At 52.6% G+C, this 17374-nt stretch overlaps 10 protein-coding genes and 1 non-coding gene across 11 annotated transcripts; 7 read left to right on the top strand and 4 right to left on the bottom strand.

Moving 5' to 3' along the window:
* Window positions 1-350: 350 nt before the first annotated feature.
* SAICODRAFT_61477 (ribosomal protein S12) lies at window positions 351-790 on the bottom strand (the record flags this gene model as incomplete). Its single annotated transcript, XM_019169845.1, has 2 exons — window positions 351-509; window positions 563-790. 2 exons carry the CDS (start codon window positions 788-790, stop codon window positions 351-353), a joined length of 387 nt encoding a protein of 128 aa, XP_019021616.1.
* A 212-nt stretch (window positions 791-1002) lies between these two features.
* Window positions 1003-2693, top strand: SAICODRAFT_96882 (proteasome component region PCI domain-containing protein; the record flags this gene model as incomplete). The annotated part of the gene is made up of 6 exons (XM_019172074.1): window positions 1003-1071; window positions 1129-1221; window positions 1282-1369; window positions 1433-1889; window positions 1944-2043; window positions 2098-2693. Exons 1-6 carry the CDS (start codon window positions 1041-1043, stop codon window positions 2691-2693), a joined length of 1365 nt encoding a protein of 454 aa, XP_019021615.1. The 5' UTR covers window positions 1003-1040.
* A 246-nt stretch (window positions 2694-2939) lies between these two features.
* Window positions 2940-4633, top strand: SAICODRAFT_21475 (UDP-Glycosyltransferase/glycogen phosphorylase). Its single transcript, XM_019166429.1, has one exon. The coding sequence runs from the start codon at window positions 3020-3022 to the stop codon at window positions 4583-4585; it is 1566 nt and encodes a 521-aa protein (XP_019021614.1). The 5' UTR covers window positions 2940-3019; the 3' UTR covers window positions 4586-4633.
* Window positions 4634-4739: 106 nt separating this feature from the next.
* SAICODRAFT_37059 (uncharacterized protein) lies at window positions 4740-6160 on the top strand (the record flags this gene model as incomplete). Its single annotated transcript, XM_019168545.1, has 6 exons — window positions 4740-4920; window positions 4984-5081; window positions 5138-5251; window positions 5324-5431; window positions 5502-5682; window positions 5748-6160. The coding sequence occupies 6 exons, from the start codon at window positions 4740-4742 to the stop codon at window positions 6158-6160; spliced, it is 1095 nt and encodes a 364-aa protein (XP_019021613.1).
* A 648-nt stretch (window positions 6161-6808) lies between these two features.
* Window positions 6809-8257, top strand: SAICODRAFT_27460 (uncharacterized protein; the record flags this gene model as incomplete). The annotated part of the gene is made up of 3 exons (XM_019167034.1): window positions 6809-6946; window positions 7153-7320; window positions 7397-8257. 3 exons carry the CDS (start codon window positions 6809-6811, stop codon window positions 8255-8257), a joined length of 1167 nt encoding a protein of 388 aa, XP_019021612.1.
* Window positions 8258-9648: 1391 nt separating this feature from the next.
* On the bottom strand, window positions 9649-10524 carry SAICODRAFT_27459 (phosphoadenosine phosphosulfate reductase; the record flags this gene model as incomplete). Its single annotated transcript, XM_019167033.1, has 1 exon — window positions 9649-10524. One exon carries the CDS (start codon window positions 10522-10524, stop codon window positions 9649-9651), a length of 876 nt encoding a protein of 291 aa, XP_019021611.1.
* Window positions 10525-10739: 215 nt separating this feature from the next.
* SAICODRAFT_9774 (uncharacterized protein) lies at window positions 10740-12818 on the bottom strand (the record flags this gene model as incomplete). Its single annotated transcript, XM_019172127.1, has 4 exons — window positions 10740-12054; window positions 12116-12364; window positions 12432-12576; window positions 12641-12818. The coding sequence occupies 4 exons, from the start codon at window positions 12816-12818 to the stop codon at window positions 10740-10742; spliced, it is 1887 nt and encodes a 628-aa protein (XP_019021610.1).
* Window positions 12819-12956: 138 nt separating this feature from the next.
* SAICODRAFT_t159 lies at window positions 12957-13028 on the top strand. Its single transcript has one exon. It is a non-coding gene; the product is annotated as a tRNA-Gly (tRNA).
* Window positions 13029-13200: 172 nt separating this feature from the next.
* Window positions 13201-14073, top strand: SAICODRAFT_21471 (uncharacterized protein; the record flags this gene model as incomplete). Its single annotated transcript, XM_019166428.1, has 1 exon — window positions 13201-14073. The coding sequence occupies one exon, from the start codon at window positions 13201-13203 to the stop codon at window positions 13846-13848; it is 648 nt and encodes a 215-aa protein (XP_019021609.1). The 3' UTR covers window positions 13849-14073.
* A 107-nt stretch (window positions 14074-14180) lies between these two features.
* On the bottom strand, window positions 14181-14910 carry SAICODRAFT_27456 (protein RHO3; the record flags this gene model as incomplete). Its single annotated transcript, XM_019167032.1, has 2 exons — window positions 14181-14776; window positions 14841-14910. 2 exons carry the CDS (start codon window positions 14908-14910, stop codon window positions 14181-14183), a joined length of 666 nt encoding a protein of 221 aa, XP_019021608.1.
* Window positions 14911-15256: 346 nt separating this feature from the next.
* On the top strand, window positions 15257-17294 carry SAICODRAFT_21469 (uncharacterized protein; the record flags this gene model as incomplete). Its single annotated transcript, XM_019166426.1, has 2 exons — window positions 15257-15367; window positions 15430-17294. 2 exons carry the CDS (start codon window positions 15257-15259, stop codon window positions 16909-16911), a joined length of 1593 nt encoding a protein of 530 aa, XP_019021607.1. The 3' UTR covers window positions 16912-17294.
* Window positions 17295-17374: the final 80 nt, after the last annotated feature.

Here is a 17374-nt window from a genome sequence, read left to right as displayed (position 1 = left end):
AGATTTTGATGTAACGAAGATAAATGTGGCCCGTCTTGCATCCCCGAACTGCTGATACCCGCCCCACTTACAACCAAAGGGTATGAAACAGAGTGATGAATGCACATGTGATGCATGGTCTGTGAGGGAACATCATGGCGAATTGCAGTATGTCACGGCGGCCGGGCGATCCAGGAAACCGGCCGGAACGCACAGCGACCCATAGTCAAAGAAGATGCCACACGTCTTGCGTAAATGTGTGTATTGCAAGAATCCCCGTATTAAAGACGATGTTTCTCCATCGACATGCTTGATCCCCTTTGTCCCGTCTTACCCAAGACTCCCCGCCGAATATCAAGTCATCAACTCCTCTATTTGTCAGCCTTCGCAGGCTTCTTAGTACCGTATTTACTTCTCGACGTCGTTCTCGTCGCAACACCGCTAAGATCCCCCACACCTCTGACACAGTGGTACAACACACCGGGAAGATCCTGCACACGACCACCACGAACAACAACGACAGAGTGTTCCTTCATACCGCATTAGCAACCTTAAAGCACAAAAATTGAGCAGATTGGCTAACCTGACAGTTGTGACCCTCTCCGGGGATGTATGCGATAATCTGTCTTCCAGTTGACAACTTGATCCTAGCAACCTTTCGAACAGCTGAGTTGGGCTTCTTCGGCTTTACGGTGTAGACTTTATTGCAGACCCCCTTCTTGAAGGGATTGCTGAGCAGAGATGGACACTTGGCTTTGATGACCTTCTTTTGCTTACGGGAACCCTTCATGACCTGGTTCAGGGTGGCCATAGACCGCGACAATGGCGAGGCGATCTGGTTGACGGGCTGGATTGGCCGGGCGGCTGCCAAGAAGGCTGTTGGCCGAGCGAGTGATCTTCTCAGAGCGCTGAACATCGTGTATAACTGCTCGATATACCGAGACGCGTTGGTGGTTACCTTAGATTTTGGAGATGCAGGTGTGGTGTGGCCGTGCACTTCCCGCCACACCGGAGACGTCACGGCATCGAGTTCCCAACAGCCTTGGAACCGTGATATCGCCATGTCGGACGACGATGATTTCATGATGGACGGTGAGTCAGGCTGCTTCTCATTTGGTGTCTATGGACGGAGACTGACGCTTGTGGCAGACGATGAGACGTACGACTTCGACTACGAAGACGACGACGATGAACAGGGGGATCAGGATGTCGATATCGAGAACATGTACTACAATGCAAAAGGTTAGGGTAGTGCAGGCTCTGGTCTGTAACATACAGTCTGGCTGACGGATTAGTCAACAGCGATGAAGGAAGATGATCCTGAAGCTGCAATCGTGGAGTTTCGAAAGGTCGTGGAGAAGGAGAAGGAGGAGGGACAGAAGGGTGATTGGTAAGTCACGTTCTTTTCTAGTGTGAAAAGTGGATGTGGTGGCTAACTGTTTGGGGGTCGTAGGGGTTTCAAGGCGTTGAAGCAGATTATCAAGTTGTCGTTTTTGAGGGGTGATAAGGAATCAACGTTTAAGGATTACAAGGAGTTACTCACCTACACCAAATCGGCCGTTACACGAAACTACAGTGAAAAGTCTTTGAACAACATCCTGGATCGCATCTCCTCCTCAGCAACCCTCGACACGGATTTCATGGAGCGCTTCTACTCCACCACCCTCGAATCACTACAAGAAGCCAAAAACGACAGACTTTTTCTCAAGACGAACCTCAAGCTCGCGAAGTTGTGGTTGGATAGAGGCGAATGGGGTCGTCTCAACAAGAGTTTGAAGGGGTTGCATGCGGCGTTGGCGAAGGAGGGAGAAGAGGGGTTGGAGAGTGAGAACAAGGGGACGTACTTGTTGGAGGTGTATGCGTTGGAGATCCAGATGTATACGGCGACGAAGAACAACAAGAAGCTGAAGGTATGTTGTTGAGAGGGTTTGATATGGTGCACGGGGTGCTGATTTGGGATATAGGACTTGTATCACCGGACGTTGCATGTCAAGTCTGCGATTCCGCATCCGAGGATCATGGGTGTTATTCGCGAATGTGGAGGGAAAATGCACATGAATGAGAGTACGTCATGTGCCAGCGTGTCATCGTATTGGGTTATTAATCGGTATATGACAGAACAATGGCAAGAAGCCCAAACCGATTTCTTCGAGTCCTTCCGAAATTACGACGAAGCCGGTTCTCTCCAGCGCATTCAAGTCCTGAAGTACTTGGTGTTGGCGACGATGTTGGCACAGTCTGATATCAATCCCTTTGATTCGCAGGAGACGAAGCCGTACCAGTCGCATCCGGAGATTACTGCGATGACGTCGCTGGTTAATGCCTACCAGCGTAATGAGTTGGAAGAGTTCCAACGGATTCTGAGGCTGAATAAGACGGCGATTATGTCTGACCCGTTTATTCGGGCTTACATCGACGACGTACTCCGTAACATCCGGACCTCGGTTCTCCTCGCACTCATCAAGCCCTACACCCGCGTCACCCTCTCCTCAATTGCTACACATCTTAAGATCACAGTGGAGGAAGTGGAAGAGCTATGTGTGGCTTTGATTCTGGATGCGAGGATTAAGGGACGCATTGATGGTGTGCAGGGAATTTTGGAGTTGGAAAGGGAGAAGGCGGTCGAGAGGGAGAGGTACGAGGCGTTGAGGAGGGTTTCTGAAAGCGTTGGAGGGTTAACGAAGACTGCTTTTGAGGGGTTGAAGGTTATGTAAGTGGGCGAGTGAGTGAGTACCCGGCGTTTTCTATCATTGCTATCGAGAGGAGATATACCAATACCCAAGATGAGAATAGAGCATCTACAGTCGATCACACACCTCCGTTTTTCCTTTCCCTTCCGTACTTCTCCCCCGATCGGCTTCCGTCTTCCCCGCGGGTTCCGTGCACGCACCCGTCCGATATCGATACCCGATGACTGCAGGTGACGTCAACATCGAGAACTGAACTCAGATCTGGAAAACCTCTACACCAGAACAATGTAGAAGCAGTACATAGACCACCAGCATACACCCAGCATACACCCAGCATACACTCGACAAAGATGTCACCAGACGGCTCAGGATGGAGTCCAGCACATCGTCGCCGTTCGTCAGCAACAGTCAAGACCGACAGTCCCGGACATGCTCGTCACTCGTCCACCATTTCCGACATAACAGTCGTCTCACCAGCTGAAGCCGCGGCACAATTCACCAACTCCTCAACTCCACCCCTTACAATCGCAATAATAACATACGGCTCCCGCGGCGACGTCCAACCCTACCTCGCCCTCGCCAAGACCCTCCTCTCCCACAAGCACACCCCAGTCCTCTTCACCCACCCAAAATATCAATCTCTCATCGAGGAGGCAGGGGTAGAGTTCGTGTCGATTGGAGGAGATGAGGGAACAGAGGAGTTGTATGCGCATATGGTCAAGTATGGGTTGAGTGGATGGAAGACGTTGGGGTGGATGGGTGGGGGGGAGTATCGGAAGTATTACGATGAGATGTGGGAGGGGGCTTGGAGTGGGTTGATTCACTCGAAACATCGGTGGTCGTTTTTGTTGACGCATCATTTGTTGTTGCTGGGGCCTCATCTGGCGGAGAAGTTGGATTTGCCGCATATCTCGATTCAGCACTTCCCGGTACATTCGACACCCCTCCTCCCTGCACCCTTCCTCGAGTCAACATCGTATATTGCCAACAACCGTATTACCCGCCTCCTCAACAAACTCTCCTTCAGATGCTTCGCGTACGGGAATGTCTGGCAGCATGGGGATGCCATCAACGCATTTCGCGTACGAAGGTTAGGCATGAGACCATTGGGTGTGAGGGAGATGTGGCACATCATGTGTGGGTACGAGAAGAGGGCAGGACGAAGTATGTACCCGATGAGCCCCACGTTGTGGCCCCTAACCTTCAAGAAGGGGATGGATGTCGTCCTCACCGGACACTGGGATACACCCGTCGATCCTGACTATGAACCGTCGGAAAATATCAAGGCGTTACTGGCCAAGGCGAGTGATAGAGGTGAAGAAGTTGTATATCTGGGCTTTGGCAGCATGCCCTACCTCGACCCCGAACACCAACTCCACGAACTCATAACCTGTATCCGCGAAGTCGCCAAACCAATGATTGTCGGCATCGGAAAAGAATACATCCAGAACCCTAGCATCACCTCCTTCCGCGACTCCCACGAAGGAGCTGACGTGGTCTTTGTCGAGAGCATTCCGCATGGGTGGCTGTTCCCGAGGGAGGAGATAGGGTGTATCGTGCATCATGGTGGGAGTGGGACTACGCACGCCGCTATCTGCGCACAGAAACCCTCGTTGATCGTACCGCATTTTGGGGATCAATTCGCGAACGGTGGGATGTTACGCGCTTTGAAACTGGGATGGGGCGTACCGAAGGGAACCACCGGTAGGGCTTTAGCGAAGGAAGTTGAAAGAGTGATGACGGAGGAAGGGGTTAGGGAGCAGTGTGCTGTCGTGGGCGCGAAGGTTAAAGGGGAGGATGGGTGTACGAAAGCAGTGGGAGAGATTGAGGAGGAGTGGGCGAAGTGGATGCATGAAAGGGAGGGCAAGAGGAGAGTGAGTTTCGGAGGGTGGGCGAGGGGGTATGATGCGGTGTAAGAGAGAAGGAAGAGCTGGGTTTATGATACATGAGAATCGTTTAACTGGTTCAATGTTCACACGACCCCTTAATTTACGCACTCCACACCCTTTTGATCCACTCACGACACGTCCAACCTCACCACCGTCCTCTCTGTCTGTTTTGTCAATCAGAATGTTCCGCAAGAAGCCTAAGGTCCGAGAACCCTTCATCATCCCCTCCAGCCTCGCCGAACTTGGCCTCCGCGTCACACCCAACGATGAGCTACGACGAATCAAGAACCCGGAGTTACCGTATGAGTATTTTCAGCGAAATGATTTTGGGTATAATGAGGCGCATAAGGTCGCTGTAATGAGTATGTCTCTGTCATAAATTATGGAGAGAAAGGGAGCGCGGTGTACTGACGCGGTATATATAGAGTGCGTTTACGACATCGTCGATGAGAGACTCCAGAAGTTGGGCATGGAGCGCCTTCGTATCCCTTTAGGTACTAAAGAAGATGAACCGCATACGGAGGTAAGCTCCCTGTAATCCTTGAACTCTCTCAGAGATCTGACGACAGGTGCTTACAGATCCTCGTCTCGTCCGATTTGAGAACCAATGCAAAGAGGGTGGTGGTGTTTATGCCGGATGGGAGCCGTCTTGGGGTTTGGGGAGATAGGGTTTTGACGACGTGGACTTTGCATGTCTGTTCTCCTTCCCCGCCTGCGAAGGTATGCTTTGCAGGGGTATGGGTGCTAACAAGGCGTGCTGCATAGGCGGGTTCCATGGAAGATTCCGTCCGTCGGGCTCAGGAAGCGAGGTACTCAGTCGTGATCTGCAATGCCGGCGAGTTGTTCTATGTACCCTCACAGAAACGAGCCATGGTACGTTCCACGTCTTCCGCCCCTCTCCCCTTACGTATCCTGCTGGCAGGGTGCTGATGATTTGATATAGCGCCTTTTCGAAACACGGTCTTTTGGTTCGCGAACGGAGACGATCCCTGGGAATGCAACGCCTCAGGAACACTTCAGATATGTGATGGAAGAGGTGATCAAGCCAGCGCCGGCCGCGAAAGTTGTCGTTTTGGCGCATCTGTTTGGGACAGAGTGTGCCGTGTCATATTTTGACGCTAATTGTACGCCCTCTCTCCCCCGCTTCTTTTCTTCTCTCTTGCTTGGGCACTAACTTTTGGGAAAACAGGGAACGACTGGGCGGATCATTTAACTGCGTTGGGCTTAGCCAAAACTCAGCATACGGCAGCTGATACGAATAATAAGGCATTCCGGTGGTTCATGGCAAATCGTGCAGTAAACTACGAACAAGCCCTGGACGACCAAGATTCTTCGACGGAAAAAGTAAGCAACTATGCAGCTGGAAAGGCAGGGTTCGGATGTGTGACGTTCTCTGCAGAGTGTCGGTTCATGGACGAAGTCGTCGCTGCTGCACTCCCCTTCTATTTCGAGTTCTTTGAGAAAATGGAGAAGGAAGGTGCGTTGACCTCTTATGAGGCTGGTGAGAGCGAGGAGGAGGAGGATGAGATATCGGGCGAGGTAGACGTGGAGGTGGAGGAGGTGGCTGTGGATAGTGGGTTGGGTGGGAGCGGATGGGAGTGATGATATGTGAGTTCGGCGGTGTATTGAGGCGGAAAGGGAATTCAGAAGAGGGATGGATATCGCTCATACCCAATATATGGTTGCATCTGCATCAAATAGCTCCAGGTTCATTAGCAGACATCCAGGCCTATTAATTTTCAAATATTTCGGCGATGGAAGGCTTCCATCTTATCAACTCATACTCGAACTATAGATGTCAGTAATATGTGGGGCATTAGTTGAGCTCATGAGGCGACTACAGCATTTCCATGTTCCTAGATATTGGCCTCGCTTTACGTATGAAAGTTTGCCTTGTAACGCTACCGTGTCAGAAGACGAGGGCCAAAACTGCTTCCAACCCATGGTGGAGGGTTATTCTCGTTGCACGCTGAAGAACGCACTGAGAATTTGACCCAGTAGGGTTGTGGTATGACCTGACTGGATGCTACGGCATTGAGCGTACTAATACGGGGGCATAGGTTTTGTCTCTTCCAAAATATAAGGCGAGTTTTTCCATCACGCCTTGATCGACGAGCTCAGTAGTATTCTATCGCGCGGTTGGAGATCTCGTCCAGTAACCTCGTAAAGGCATTAAAGGGAGCTTCTGTTGTACCAGGCCACAAATGAACATAAGCCCGTTGGCTCCTTGTCCGTCTGGAGCACTAAACCATGTGGCCGATATCGGATCCCGTATTCAACACCTCCGGCTCAGTGACAGCTTATTCCCACGGCAACATCAATTTTCGCATAGCGACTCAGACGCAACAGGCAAAGTGCGATCGTGCTATGACCGTTCGCCATCAGGAAGTGTGTCCTCAGTTTTGGTTCCATTGAAAAAATTCTATCGAATGAGAACTATCCATATTATCAGTTGCGGAGTTCTGGAGCCTTCGTCTCCACGGCCCGCTCGAAGCTGACGCCTTACGCAGACGCATCGCGACACAAGTATAGGGCAACTTCTGTCATACTTTCAAGATATTTGGATCGACTTTGTATCTCTTTTGTCCCATTAGGAAGCCGTCAGGGATACCCCGCCTGGGTTCTACCGCATCGGGACAGAGTGCACTAGCGCGGAGCAGCTGGGCCTCGCGCCGGCCGCCCAAAATCCACCGGATACGGTCGAGCTGCTTATGAGCAGAATGATGGTTGCCAATCACTTCGAAGCTAACGATTTAGCCCGAGTTAGCCCAGAGTGAAGATTTTGCCTCGCCTTGAGCTCTCCCAGAGAATTTCGTCCTTTACCTACTTGTCTAACAGCACAGGTTACCCAAAACTTCCAACAACACTACCAAAACCTTCTACAAAATGTTCACTACCTTGATCAAGCTCACTACCCTCATCTCCTCTGTTGCTCTTAACGGAGTATCCTCTTTTGCACAGGCTGTTCTTGCCTATGCGCTCACTGAGCGCAGCCGCCTTGATGACCTTGAAGCCCAGCTCTTGGTCAGGGAGCAAGTGACTGTTCAAAAGAGAGCTCATGTTACGCGGGTCTGTGCTGTTGTTGCCCGGTCTGTTGACGCAGATGAAGAGTGTGCTGAGGAAGAAGTCAAGGAAGAGGATGTTCGCGACACAGAAAAGACCATTTATGAGATGAATGCTCCCTTGGATGAAGAAGAGCTTGACGCCCCTGTCGACAAGGCTTGCAGTGGCCCTGCCTTTTGGTATGCTGGCCGCTGTGGCATGTTCAGCAGCGAGCTCAACTTCATCCTTGAGAGTGATGAAGAAGAAGAAGAGTTTAGCAATGAAGAGTCAATCTTCACTGCTGAACGTCGCAGCTTGAGCCCATCCGCCGAGTCCGTCGAGCTGGGCAACTTCTACGCGCCCATAAATGCGCCGTCTTTGGGTTCTCTGAAGACCAAAATCTATGAAAGCTCCACCCATGGGTATTTTGGCGCCGTTTTTAACGAGAGGCGTCACTTTGACGTCTGTATACACCATGGCATGGGCCAGGAGTCTATTTCTCATATGTATTTGGACATCACTGAGGACTCTACCCCTGCTGTTACCACCCTCTCATCCTTCTTCGTTTTAGACGAAGATGAAGAGGAGCTCCCCGAACTCCCCACTGAGTGGATGACTAGCTGTTCTGCAGTCGAGTGTACCGCGGGAAAGTTCTGAGGGCGAGGATGAGGAGGAAGGGTGTTAGGAGTGTGGGTGGATGGTGGGTGGGTTAGTAATGGTGCTGTACAGGGACTACACCCGCACGCAAGAAGTCCGTTAAGGCCCTTGCGCGGGGATACACTGACAAGATTGTTGCGGCATAACAGGTGGAGGAACATCAACCCCACCACCGCAGCAATTGTGGGTGGAACGTCCGACCCAGTTCTGAGGCTGAGAAGATGGTCAATGTTGCTCAGTGCACGTCGTACCACTCAATAGCCTACGGTCCTGGGACGGATCACTGCTTATGTACGGTGCCTATGGGTACGGCGTACTGGGCGGGTGGAGGAAGAAAGTCAGTGAAGGGGTATGGGCTGGATGAGGAACACCTCCATGAAACTCGTCCTGCCTCAGGAGCTGTAATGGCTCAAGTCCCAAGGCCATACTGCACTGATGAGCCGCTTCTAAGTCCGCACCTCAAAAGCGCGGTAAGTTGTGGCTGTACAGTGTGATTATTGCGCCATGTCCTCAATGGCAAGGCAGTACCTGTCATGGGTCTCTCTTGGGCACTCAGCGTTGACGAACACCGTGTCCACACACTACCTAACCAGGTACCCGCACCGCCTCAACAAACGAGTCCAAAACGTTTAGGGCCCATATGCCCGGCAAGTTTGTTGTTTGGTTTGTGTGCCCCGCAATGAGTCATGACAAGTCCTCAGCGCCAAAACCATGGCGGGTATCGTCATGGCGATATTCTGTGGGAGAAGGTTCTGAAAGGTGGACAGTGGTACAGTGACAAGTCTTCAGCAGGCCAGACACTCTTTCGTCTTGGCCGAGTCCAGATGCTGGAAAGCACGGGCGGGGATGCTCTCTGAGTTCCTTAGTAGTAGCAGCCGTTGAAATAAGCGGATGTTGCTGCCAAGGGAGTTTGAAAGTTCATAGCTTATATTCGTAGAAACTGTCGTGAACGGGGATGGTGTGAATGATGAGGTCGGCAGGTTTGCTTCATTCGATCTGGTGATGGGGAGCGAACGCAACCCGGCTCCGTCACAAACCCGTTGCATTGCGAACCGTCGTCGTCGTCCAGCAGCGTCTCATCCCTCGCAAATACCAACAGTTAACTAATTGCCGCCGACAAGGGTATGGTTGTGGTTGTGGCCGCGCGGACCATTGTCGTGCGTGGGAAACTCTATGTGCACAACTCCGCTACGGCCCCAACAGGACACATCCCAGCGTAGAAACCGGTGGATCGTAGAAGAAAATAATTCTATTGCGTCGCCATTCAAGCGACAACTTATGATGATGATGATTAGACCGTCCCGTCAGGATACGCGTACGTACACCCCCATGGCCATGTAAAAGAATAAACGAAACGAAACAAAACGCCGGAACCCCAAGCAACACATTTTCTATACTCCTTTCACCCCCTGGATACCCTCAGCAGCAGCCTTCGCCTCCAACAACTTCCTCTTCGCCTCCGCCTTCATCTTAAAATAATCCGCGTGAAGGCCACACTCAGTCTTCTCCTTCCCCGCCCACCGTCCCGCCCTCTCACTCTCCCCCTCCCTCGGCACAACAGTCGAATGCCAATCCCCAACACTCTTATATCCCTGATCCAACAAAGCGTTATATGGCACGGCGTTGGCGTCGATATATGCTTTGACGTCGGCGAAGGAGAGGGATGCGAGGGGGTTTATTTTGATGAGGCCGGTTTCGTCGAGTTCGATGATGGGGAGGGAGGAGCGGTCTGCGCCTTGGGAACGGCGACGACCGGTTAGGACTGCGCGGACGTTTAGGTCGGCGTATGCGCGGCGGGCGGGTTCGACTTTGACGAGGTAGTCGTAGAGGGGTTCATCGCGTTCCCAGAGTTTATCGCCGTGGAGTGCTGTGAAGGCGGCGGCGGTGGGGGTGTTTTCGGGGGTGTAGACGTGTAAGGGGACATTCGGGTATTTCGCCCTCACGCGATCCACGAGATCGAGGGTTTCTTGGAAGTGGTGGAGGGTGTCGATGAAAATCAACGGGACCGGGTTTTCCTGCGTAATCGGAAGCTTGGATAACATGTCGATGGTAGCCAATCCAGTCAGGCCGAATGCGGTTGTTTGGTAGAGGTTGGGGATGGTGACGATGGCCCATTCGAGGATTTGCTGGGGTGTGCAGGAGTTGAGGCGGGCGTTGATGTGAGCGAGGTGAGAGGGGGTGAAGATGACGGGAGGGAGGGATTCGAGGGAGTCGCCCAAGGCAGAATCACCCGATTCGGAAGAACGAGAAGACAGATCCTTGGTCATGATGCAATTGAGTATGCTGGAAGGTTGTATTTGTGGGTCAGAGAGAGAGCGAGTGATCCTTTTATATGAGGGCGTGAAGTGGGAGGATTCGGGATTGTGCAATTGCTCGTTGTTTCTGGTGTTGCAAGTGGCGGGTGTTTGGAATTAATCGCGCCATCGAATTGCGCAATCGGCAGTTGGCGGGAAATCTGCCGAGGTGCGCGCGCGTTATTCCTTCAGACCGTGGGAAACACAGCCTGCCGCACCTTCTCAACTCTTCCCTCAACCTTCTCCTCCTTCCCCAAAACCTCCCTCATCAACCCCTCACACAACACCCTCTCCTCACCCTTCTCCATATCCATCTCTTTGATCAACTTTGGCACAAACTTGCCACTCGCGTTGATGACTCCATTTGACTTGGAGTTTCGTGCCAGTATGAGCAAAACGGAGAGGTGGAGAACGAGTGCCGGGTCTGTGGCGGCAGAGAGCTGTGTACCGAGGTTCTGCAAGATCTCCGTCTTAGCCGCCTCCACGGTTTCCGCATTCTCCTTCACAGAGAAGAGGGAAGTGAACCCAGCAACATCGCCCTCTTCAAGCAGTTTCTTCGCAGCCTCCGCATCAAACTTAAGCTCGCTTTTATCACCCACATCCGTAGCCGCCTTGACCATCTCCTCTCCACTCACCTCACACAAAAACCTCCCCAAACTCGCCTTCAAGCTTCGTGATTTGAGGTCCTTTAGTCCATTCGCATATACCGTCCATCTGGCACGTAACCTTTCCATCGCAGCTTTCGGTCCCGATCCACTGGTAGGTGTAGGCGCAGATTCGACTTCAACATCGAGATATACAGCCTTAACCCTCTCCTCAAACACCCTCGCAGCAACCGGCCATACACGCCTAACCAACTCCTCCCTCAACACCGCCGGAACCTCGGCGTCGGCGAATTCCGGCATCCCTGCGCTGTGCTTCTTTAAAGTCTGGAGTGATAACCCCTGTCCCTCCCCTGCGCTTTTCTTCTTCGCCAACGGCTTCGGTTTCGTCTTCGCAGCTTCAGATAGAGCAAAGGCCGTGCACCCACCCTCAACCCTTCCCAAAAACTCGCGGCGCACGACGTATCCCTTTCCGACACCGACAAACACGACTCCCGGTGGAACACGGGGTAATACGTGACCAGTCAGTAGCTCTTGCGCATCCTCCCATTCGAGTTCAGGTACGAGATCAGTGATTGAGGAGAACGAGTGGATACCCTCGACGAGGGCTTCGATGTTGGCAATATATGCGCTGGATACCCATACCGTTGCCAACCCCATCGCTCCCGTCTCTTCCACCCTCAGCTCCGATCCTTTAAGGAGGTGTTTTGAGATGTACCCGTCACGTCTGAATCTCTCTACTGCTTCGCGTTGTTTGTGTTGCGTGTATGAGGTAGGGGTCCAGACACCGCCATCGAGTGTTCCTTGGTTGGAGAGACGGGGGGAGCGGAGGAGGGGGGGGAGGAGGTGGGGAGTTAGGGGGTTGGTGGTGTTGGTGGTGAGGGTTGAGAGAGGGGTTGGGCTATGTACGATATAGGTATTAGTACGTCGTGCTGATGAGAAGACAGGAGCGTAAAAGGTACCTTGTGAGTAATTGAATACTTTCCGTAAGCCGACCCTCCTCCTCCTCCAACCACCTCCTCTCAACCAAAAACTCCTTCTGCGGACCCACATACGTGTTTCCCCCCTCCTCCCCACTCTCGAGTTGTGATTGTATCTGCTCGAAAATGATGGCGTTGATTCGCTGTTCCCGACACCACTCACGAACCCGGACCCAACCGTTCGTGGAGAGCGATTGGGAGAGGGTTTGGGAAAGGCGGGTAAGCTCTTGTCTTCACCACAGCGTTAGCCGTCCCATAACCTTTCGTTTCGTTATATGTGGCGCAATGGTAGACGAACCTCGGCAAAACCACACTCCCCATCCTAATCCATCCCGTCTCGGGTTGGTAGGCGCTTTCGAGCTCGAGTTCGGTGATACGTGTTGTGGCATCTTCGGCGCTCACGTTGATATGGGCGGCGATATCGTCGATTGATATCCTCGAATCTACTCCCAGTAACCATCAACAACCATCGCACGCACGTGAGAGCGAGTTCGGGGGGTGTCATACCTTGGTGGTCAAGTAGTGCGGTGATCTCCTCCGTCGCTTTGGTGCGCGTGATCCATTCCTTCCTGGCAGCTGTCGACGTCGTGGTTCGCAGAAACTCTTTGTTCGTGTCGATGAAGGAGACGAGTGCTTGTACGTCCTTGAGGGCGAACACCGCCGGTTTTCTTGTTAGCCCGAACATCCTGGTGGTTGCTGGAGCTGGAGGTGGTGAAATCGAAATTGCGTAAAGTGCTTGTCAGGTCGGGCGGGGGCGGGGGCGGGTCGGGAACTGCACGCTGGGGAATATAGAACGGGAAAAACGGAAAAACAAACAAGTTCTGCGTCATTGGTGTAATGGTTAGCATTGAAGCCTTCCAAGCTTTAGTTCCTGGTTCGATTCCTGGATGACGCACTTACTCTGTGCTGTTTTGCTTGCTTGAACGTGGGAAGCGGTCCTCTGCACGTGCACTACGCTCGCAGCCTCAGCACCAACAACCAACACCAGCCCAGCATCAGCAACACCAGGCGCAGAACCCCATTGATCCCCCAGCTATTGCACGGATCCTTATAAGCAAGTAAACAAAATGTCCGGCTCCTACCGTCCCTCAGGCTCCCACCGCTCCCGCGCAACCTCCACAGCCCCAACCCACTCTTACTCCGGCGGCGGTGACCCCGACGGACCCCTCATCCACTGGCGCCGAGAATGGGTCAGCCCCATCGTGCCCGTAACAGATATGAGCGATAAGGAGAAAAACAGCAACGGGGACGTTAAGTTGGGGTTTAAGGTGTTGAGATGGGTTCCGGTTGTTACGGACGAAATGGATGAGGAGGATAGGAGCGGGGATGCGATGGATGTTGACATGGATGCTGAGGGAGATGGGGATGTTGAAGCGTCTACGCCTGCGTCTACGCCTGCGCCCGAACAACCTCCAACGGCGGCCGGTGACAGATTACCCATATCCGACAGCAATTCCTCCGCCGACCCCTCCGTTTCTCTCTCAACCCCCAACCTTCCCCCAGCCGATCCCGCAGGCGCAGCGGCAGATGTTGCCGCAGGCCTGGCACCGACTGATAGTGTAGAGGTACCAGAAGGGCAGGAGGGAGGTGGAGGCGGAGTTAATGGAAAGGGAGTGGTAGGGAGTCGTGAGGAGGAGGAGTCGGGTGAGGGGATGGATGTGCAATCTGGGGCACCTGAGCCGCCGTTGGGGATGGAGGCTAGTGGTGGGATGTGATTGGGAGGTGCTGTGGGTGGAGACAGTACGTGATGGTGATAGGTATGAATCTCGGTGATCTGTCGGATATTCGCATGTGTTCGAAAAAATACGGACCTCAAGGAATGCAGGTCAAGGTGGAAATGCAGGCTGGAGATGAGGCTGTCTGTGATCAATGTCCGATTAAATATTAATCCAATACATGAGAGAAAACTCGTTCCTCCCACGAGAAGCAGTTTCATAAGGAAAAAAGAGACCAGGGTATCATCTTTTCAAGGCCGTATCCGTGCCGCATCTTCCGTCAGCATCGCTTGTCTTTCTTCCCTCTCTCGGGCCCTTCTTCCATTCCTTCATCAACAAATCACACATCCAGATCCCCTGTCCTTCCCACCAACATCCTCCTCATGCGCACCCTTCGCTTCCGCCGTAACACTCACTCTCGCCGCCTCCGTAAACGCCTCGTTGACACCCTTATTCGCCTTTGCCGAACACTCCAAATACCGTACCGCCTTAATCCTCTTCGCCACACTCAACCCCTCATCATAATCAATCAGCCGCGCACCAGTATTCGACAACGGCTCAACCACACTATTCGTATTTGATTGCGCCGCAGGATTAATCACATCAATCTCCCTCAAATCGCACTTCAATGCGACCAGCACAACCTTCACCCCCGGACAATGCTCCGCAACCTCCTTCACCCACCTCCCCTCGACGTTCTCTAACGAGTCTCTTGAGTCGATGGAAAAACATATCATGACGACGTGGGTATCACTATATGACAGACTTCGGAGACGGTCGAATTCTTCTTGGCCGGCGGTGTCCCAGAGGGAGAGTTCGATGTGAGTGGAGTCGACGAAGATGTCGTGGACGTAGTTTTCGAAAACGGTTGGTTCGTAGACTTGCGGGAAGTAACCGCGTGTGAATACATTAAGAAGCGATGTCTTTCCTGTATGCCGAACATTTTGTGTTAGTACTGCATTCGACGGTGAGAGCCTGCCATGACCACGTACCGCAAGCACCATCGCCGAGGATGACGATCTTTCTGTACAGAGGCTTCTTGCGCGTTCCGAAGCAGGACATTTTTTGGGGGTGTATGCTGTTCTTGTTGTCTGTTGATGGCCGTAGGCGTATGTTTGGCGGTTGGGCGTCGTACGGTAGGGCCAAGTACCGCCAGGTGGGGTCGCCTTATCTTGACTCCCCGATCTCTGATCTGGAAGTGAAAGTGGCTTCAAGTCCGTTTAGAATATTCATTGAAAGAAAGAAAGTGTATCGCCTTGTCACGACGTCAGTACATGCTCTCCCCTCTGCCACACCTTAAACGGCCCCCCCGGATCAACACCCTGAATGGACAAGAGAGCAACGAGCAACCCTAAACACCCAACCACAACCCTTCAGAAGACAAGGAGAAAAGAGAACGGACAAGACGATGGATATCCCTCAACCACCAACCATAAAGCAGAAACGGTCACAAGGCGTGTCAACAGGCAGTCGTCCGCAAAGACCACACCTCCAAACCGCGAACTCGTCAAGTGTATTCGTACGTGGCACCATCGAGCAGCATACATCCCACAATTAAGTTTTCTAACACTGTGAGCACAGTTGATTCTCCATCCCCTCAACAATACCTTCCAGAAGAAGACACTTCCACTCCCACCACATCCACAAACCCTCCGCATCGGTCGGCAAACATCCTCCAAAACAGTACCGTCCGAATCAAACCCTTTCTTCGACTCAAAAGTCCTCTCGCGGTCTCATGCAGAGATCTTCACCTCCCAAACCACACCTTTCCGCGTATTCATCCGCGACGTACGCTCTTCGAACGGGACATTCGTTAACGGCGTTCGACTTAGTAAAGAAGGCGAGGAAAGTGAGCCGGTGGAGTTACGCGAGGGCGATGTCCTCGAACTCGGGATTGATATCTTGGGTGATGAAGGTGGACGGGAACGTGTTGTGCATCAGAAAGTTGCGGCGAGGGTCGAGTGGGCAGGTGTCCACCCTCCATCACAATCAGGGGCCAATGGTGTCCGCGTCCGCATGGAAGATATCGATCCTGCAAACTCGATTACTGGAGCGAACGTCGCTGTCGGTACAAGCTTTGCGAGTCGGAAGGCGATCACGGGAATGAGTGGGATGGGGAGCATGTGGTCGAAATCCGTGTCGATTGAGATGGTAGTCAAGAAACTCAATGCGGAGCTCTGTGCCTCCAAAGACGCTCTAGCAGAAATCCAAGCAACGACAGAATCCCTCGCTACGATTCGTGCGTCCATCGGTACCGGCTCGAATGATGCCGGACACGGCAGCGCCCCTTCCTCCGACGGTACGAAATACGAAGAAGCAGTCGAGTCTTACTCTCAACCACACGCAACAGCAGAAGAGGCACATATAGACCAAGAAAGAGAACGAGAAGAAGCCCACGAACGCTCCGAACTCCTCGAGAAAGCCCTCCAACGCGCTACCGAAGACCTAGCCCTAACACACGCCCGTATCCGCGACCTGGAGTCCACCCTCGAGCGCGAACGTCTCGCCCGCGAATCCGCCGAATCTAAATTCCGCTCCCTCGTCTCCGAACTCGAATCCCACAAGCTACGAGAAGAAGAAACGAAAGAAAAAGAGAGGGAGGAGGGGAGGAGGGTGAGCGGGTTGGAGAGTAAGGTTGAAGAGTTGGAGGTGTTATTGAGGGAGAGTCGGGGGGAGACGAAGGAGTTTAAGAGAAGGCTGGAGGTTAGTGAGAGGGAGAATGAAAGGTTGGGACCGATGGTTAGTGAGTTACTGGCTAAGTTGAAGGAAGCGGAGGATAAGCCTGTGATGGCCACACCTGCTGCCACCTCATCACCATCTGGGACCAAGGAGCGGCTGGATGCAGACTCAGTTGAACTCGATGAACGGGACAACGGAAAGGAAGGGAAACTAAAGGCAGGCTATGCACCAAGGTCGAACGCAGCAGGCCCAGGAGCAGGAACGAAAATGACAGAACTGAGCGTGCCCTTTGGAAGTGCGATCGGGGTTGTACTTGTTGGTGTCGGATTGATGTATTGGTTGAATGGGTGGAACCAGGGGAGGGTGCCCGTTGGTGAGACGTGAGGATGCCAATTGACGAGAGATCAGGGAATATGTTGCTTTGGTTGCAGGTCGCGTGGGATGGCCCGGACTGGTACCGTGATTCCGGTAATACGAGTACAGGCGGGATTGGGTAGGCTAGGCAGGATTATGGCTCTGGGAATTTGAGTATGGCCTTTCGTGCAGCTGTACGCACTGATATAGAGTCCAATTGCCTCCGACTTATTCGAGCTCGGGCCAACGGATCTGGCCATAACTTCGTGCGAATCAAAACTGGAGCAAACGAGAGAAGAGATGCATTGCGTTGGCTTCTAATGCCTTTTGCATTCAGGTGAATGCCACCCCAAATTAGTATATCATAACAGCCTTCAATTTCAACTCCATAAAGATATTCCTACACAGCTCTCATTCAGACTGCATCGCTTAGAAGCGAGCAGACATAGCCTGACAAGCCTTCAACCTACACAAAACAAGTCAGTATCAAATG

This window comes from Saitoella complicata, assembly GCF_001661265.1.
Source record: "Saitoella complicata NRRL Y-17804 unplaced genomic scaffold SAICOscaffold_25, whole genome shotgun sequence".
Lineage (NCBI taxonomy): Eukaryota > Fungi > Ascomycota > Saitoellomycetes > Saitoellales > Saitoellaceae > Saitoella > Saitoella complicata.
Note: the sequence above shows the minus strand (reverse complement) of the source record. Positions and strands in the feature narration are given on the sequence as shown.

What these genes read in the sequence shown, in the direction of transcription:
- SAICODRAFT_21475 (XM_019166429.1), top strand. Translation starts at nt 3,020, where the DNA reads ATGTCACCAGACGGCTCAGGATGGAGTCCAGCACATCGTCGCCGTTCG.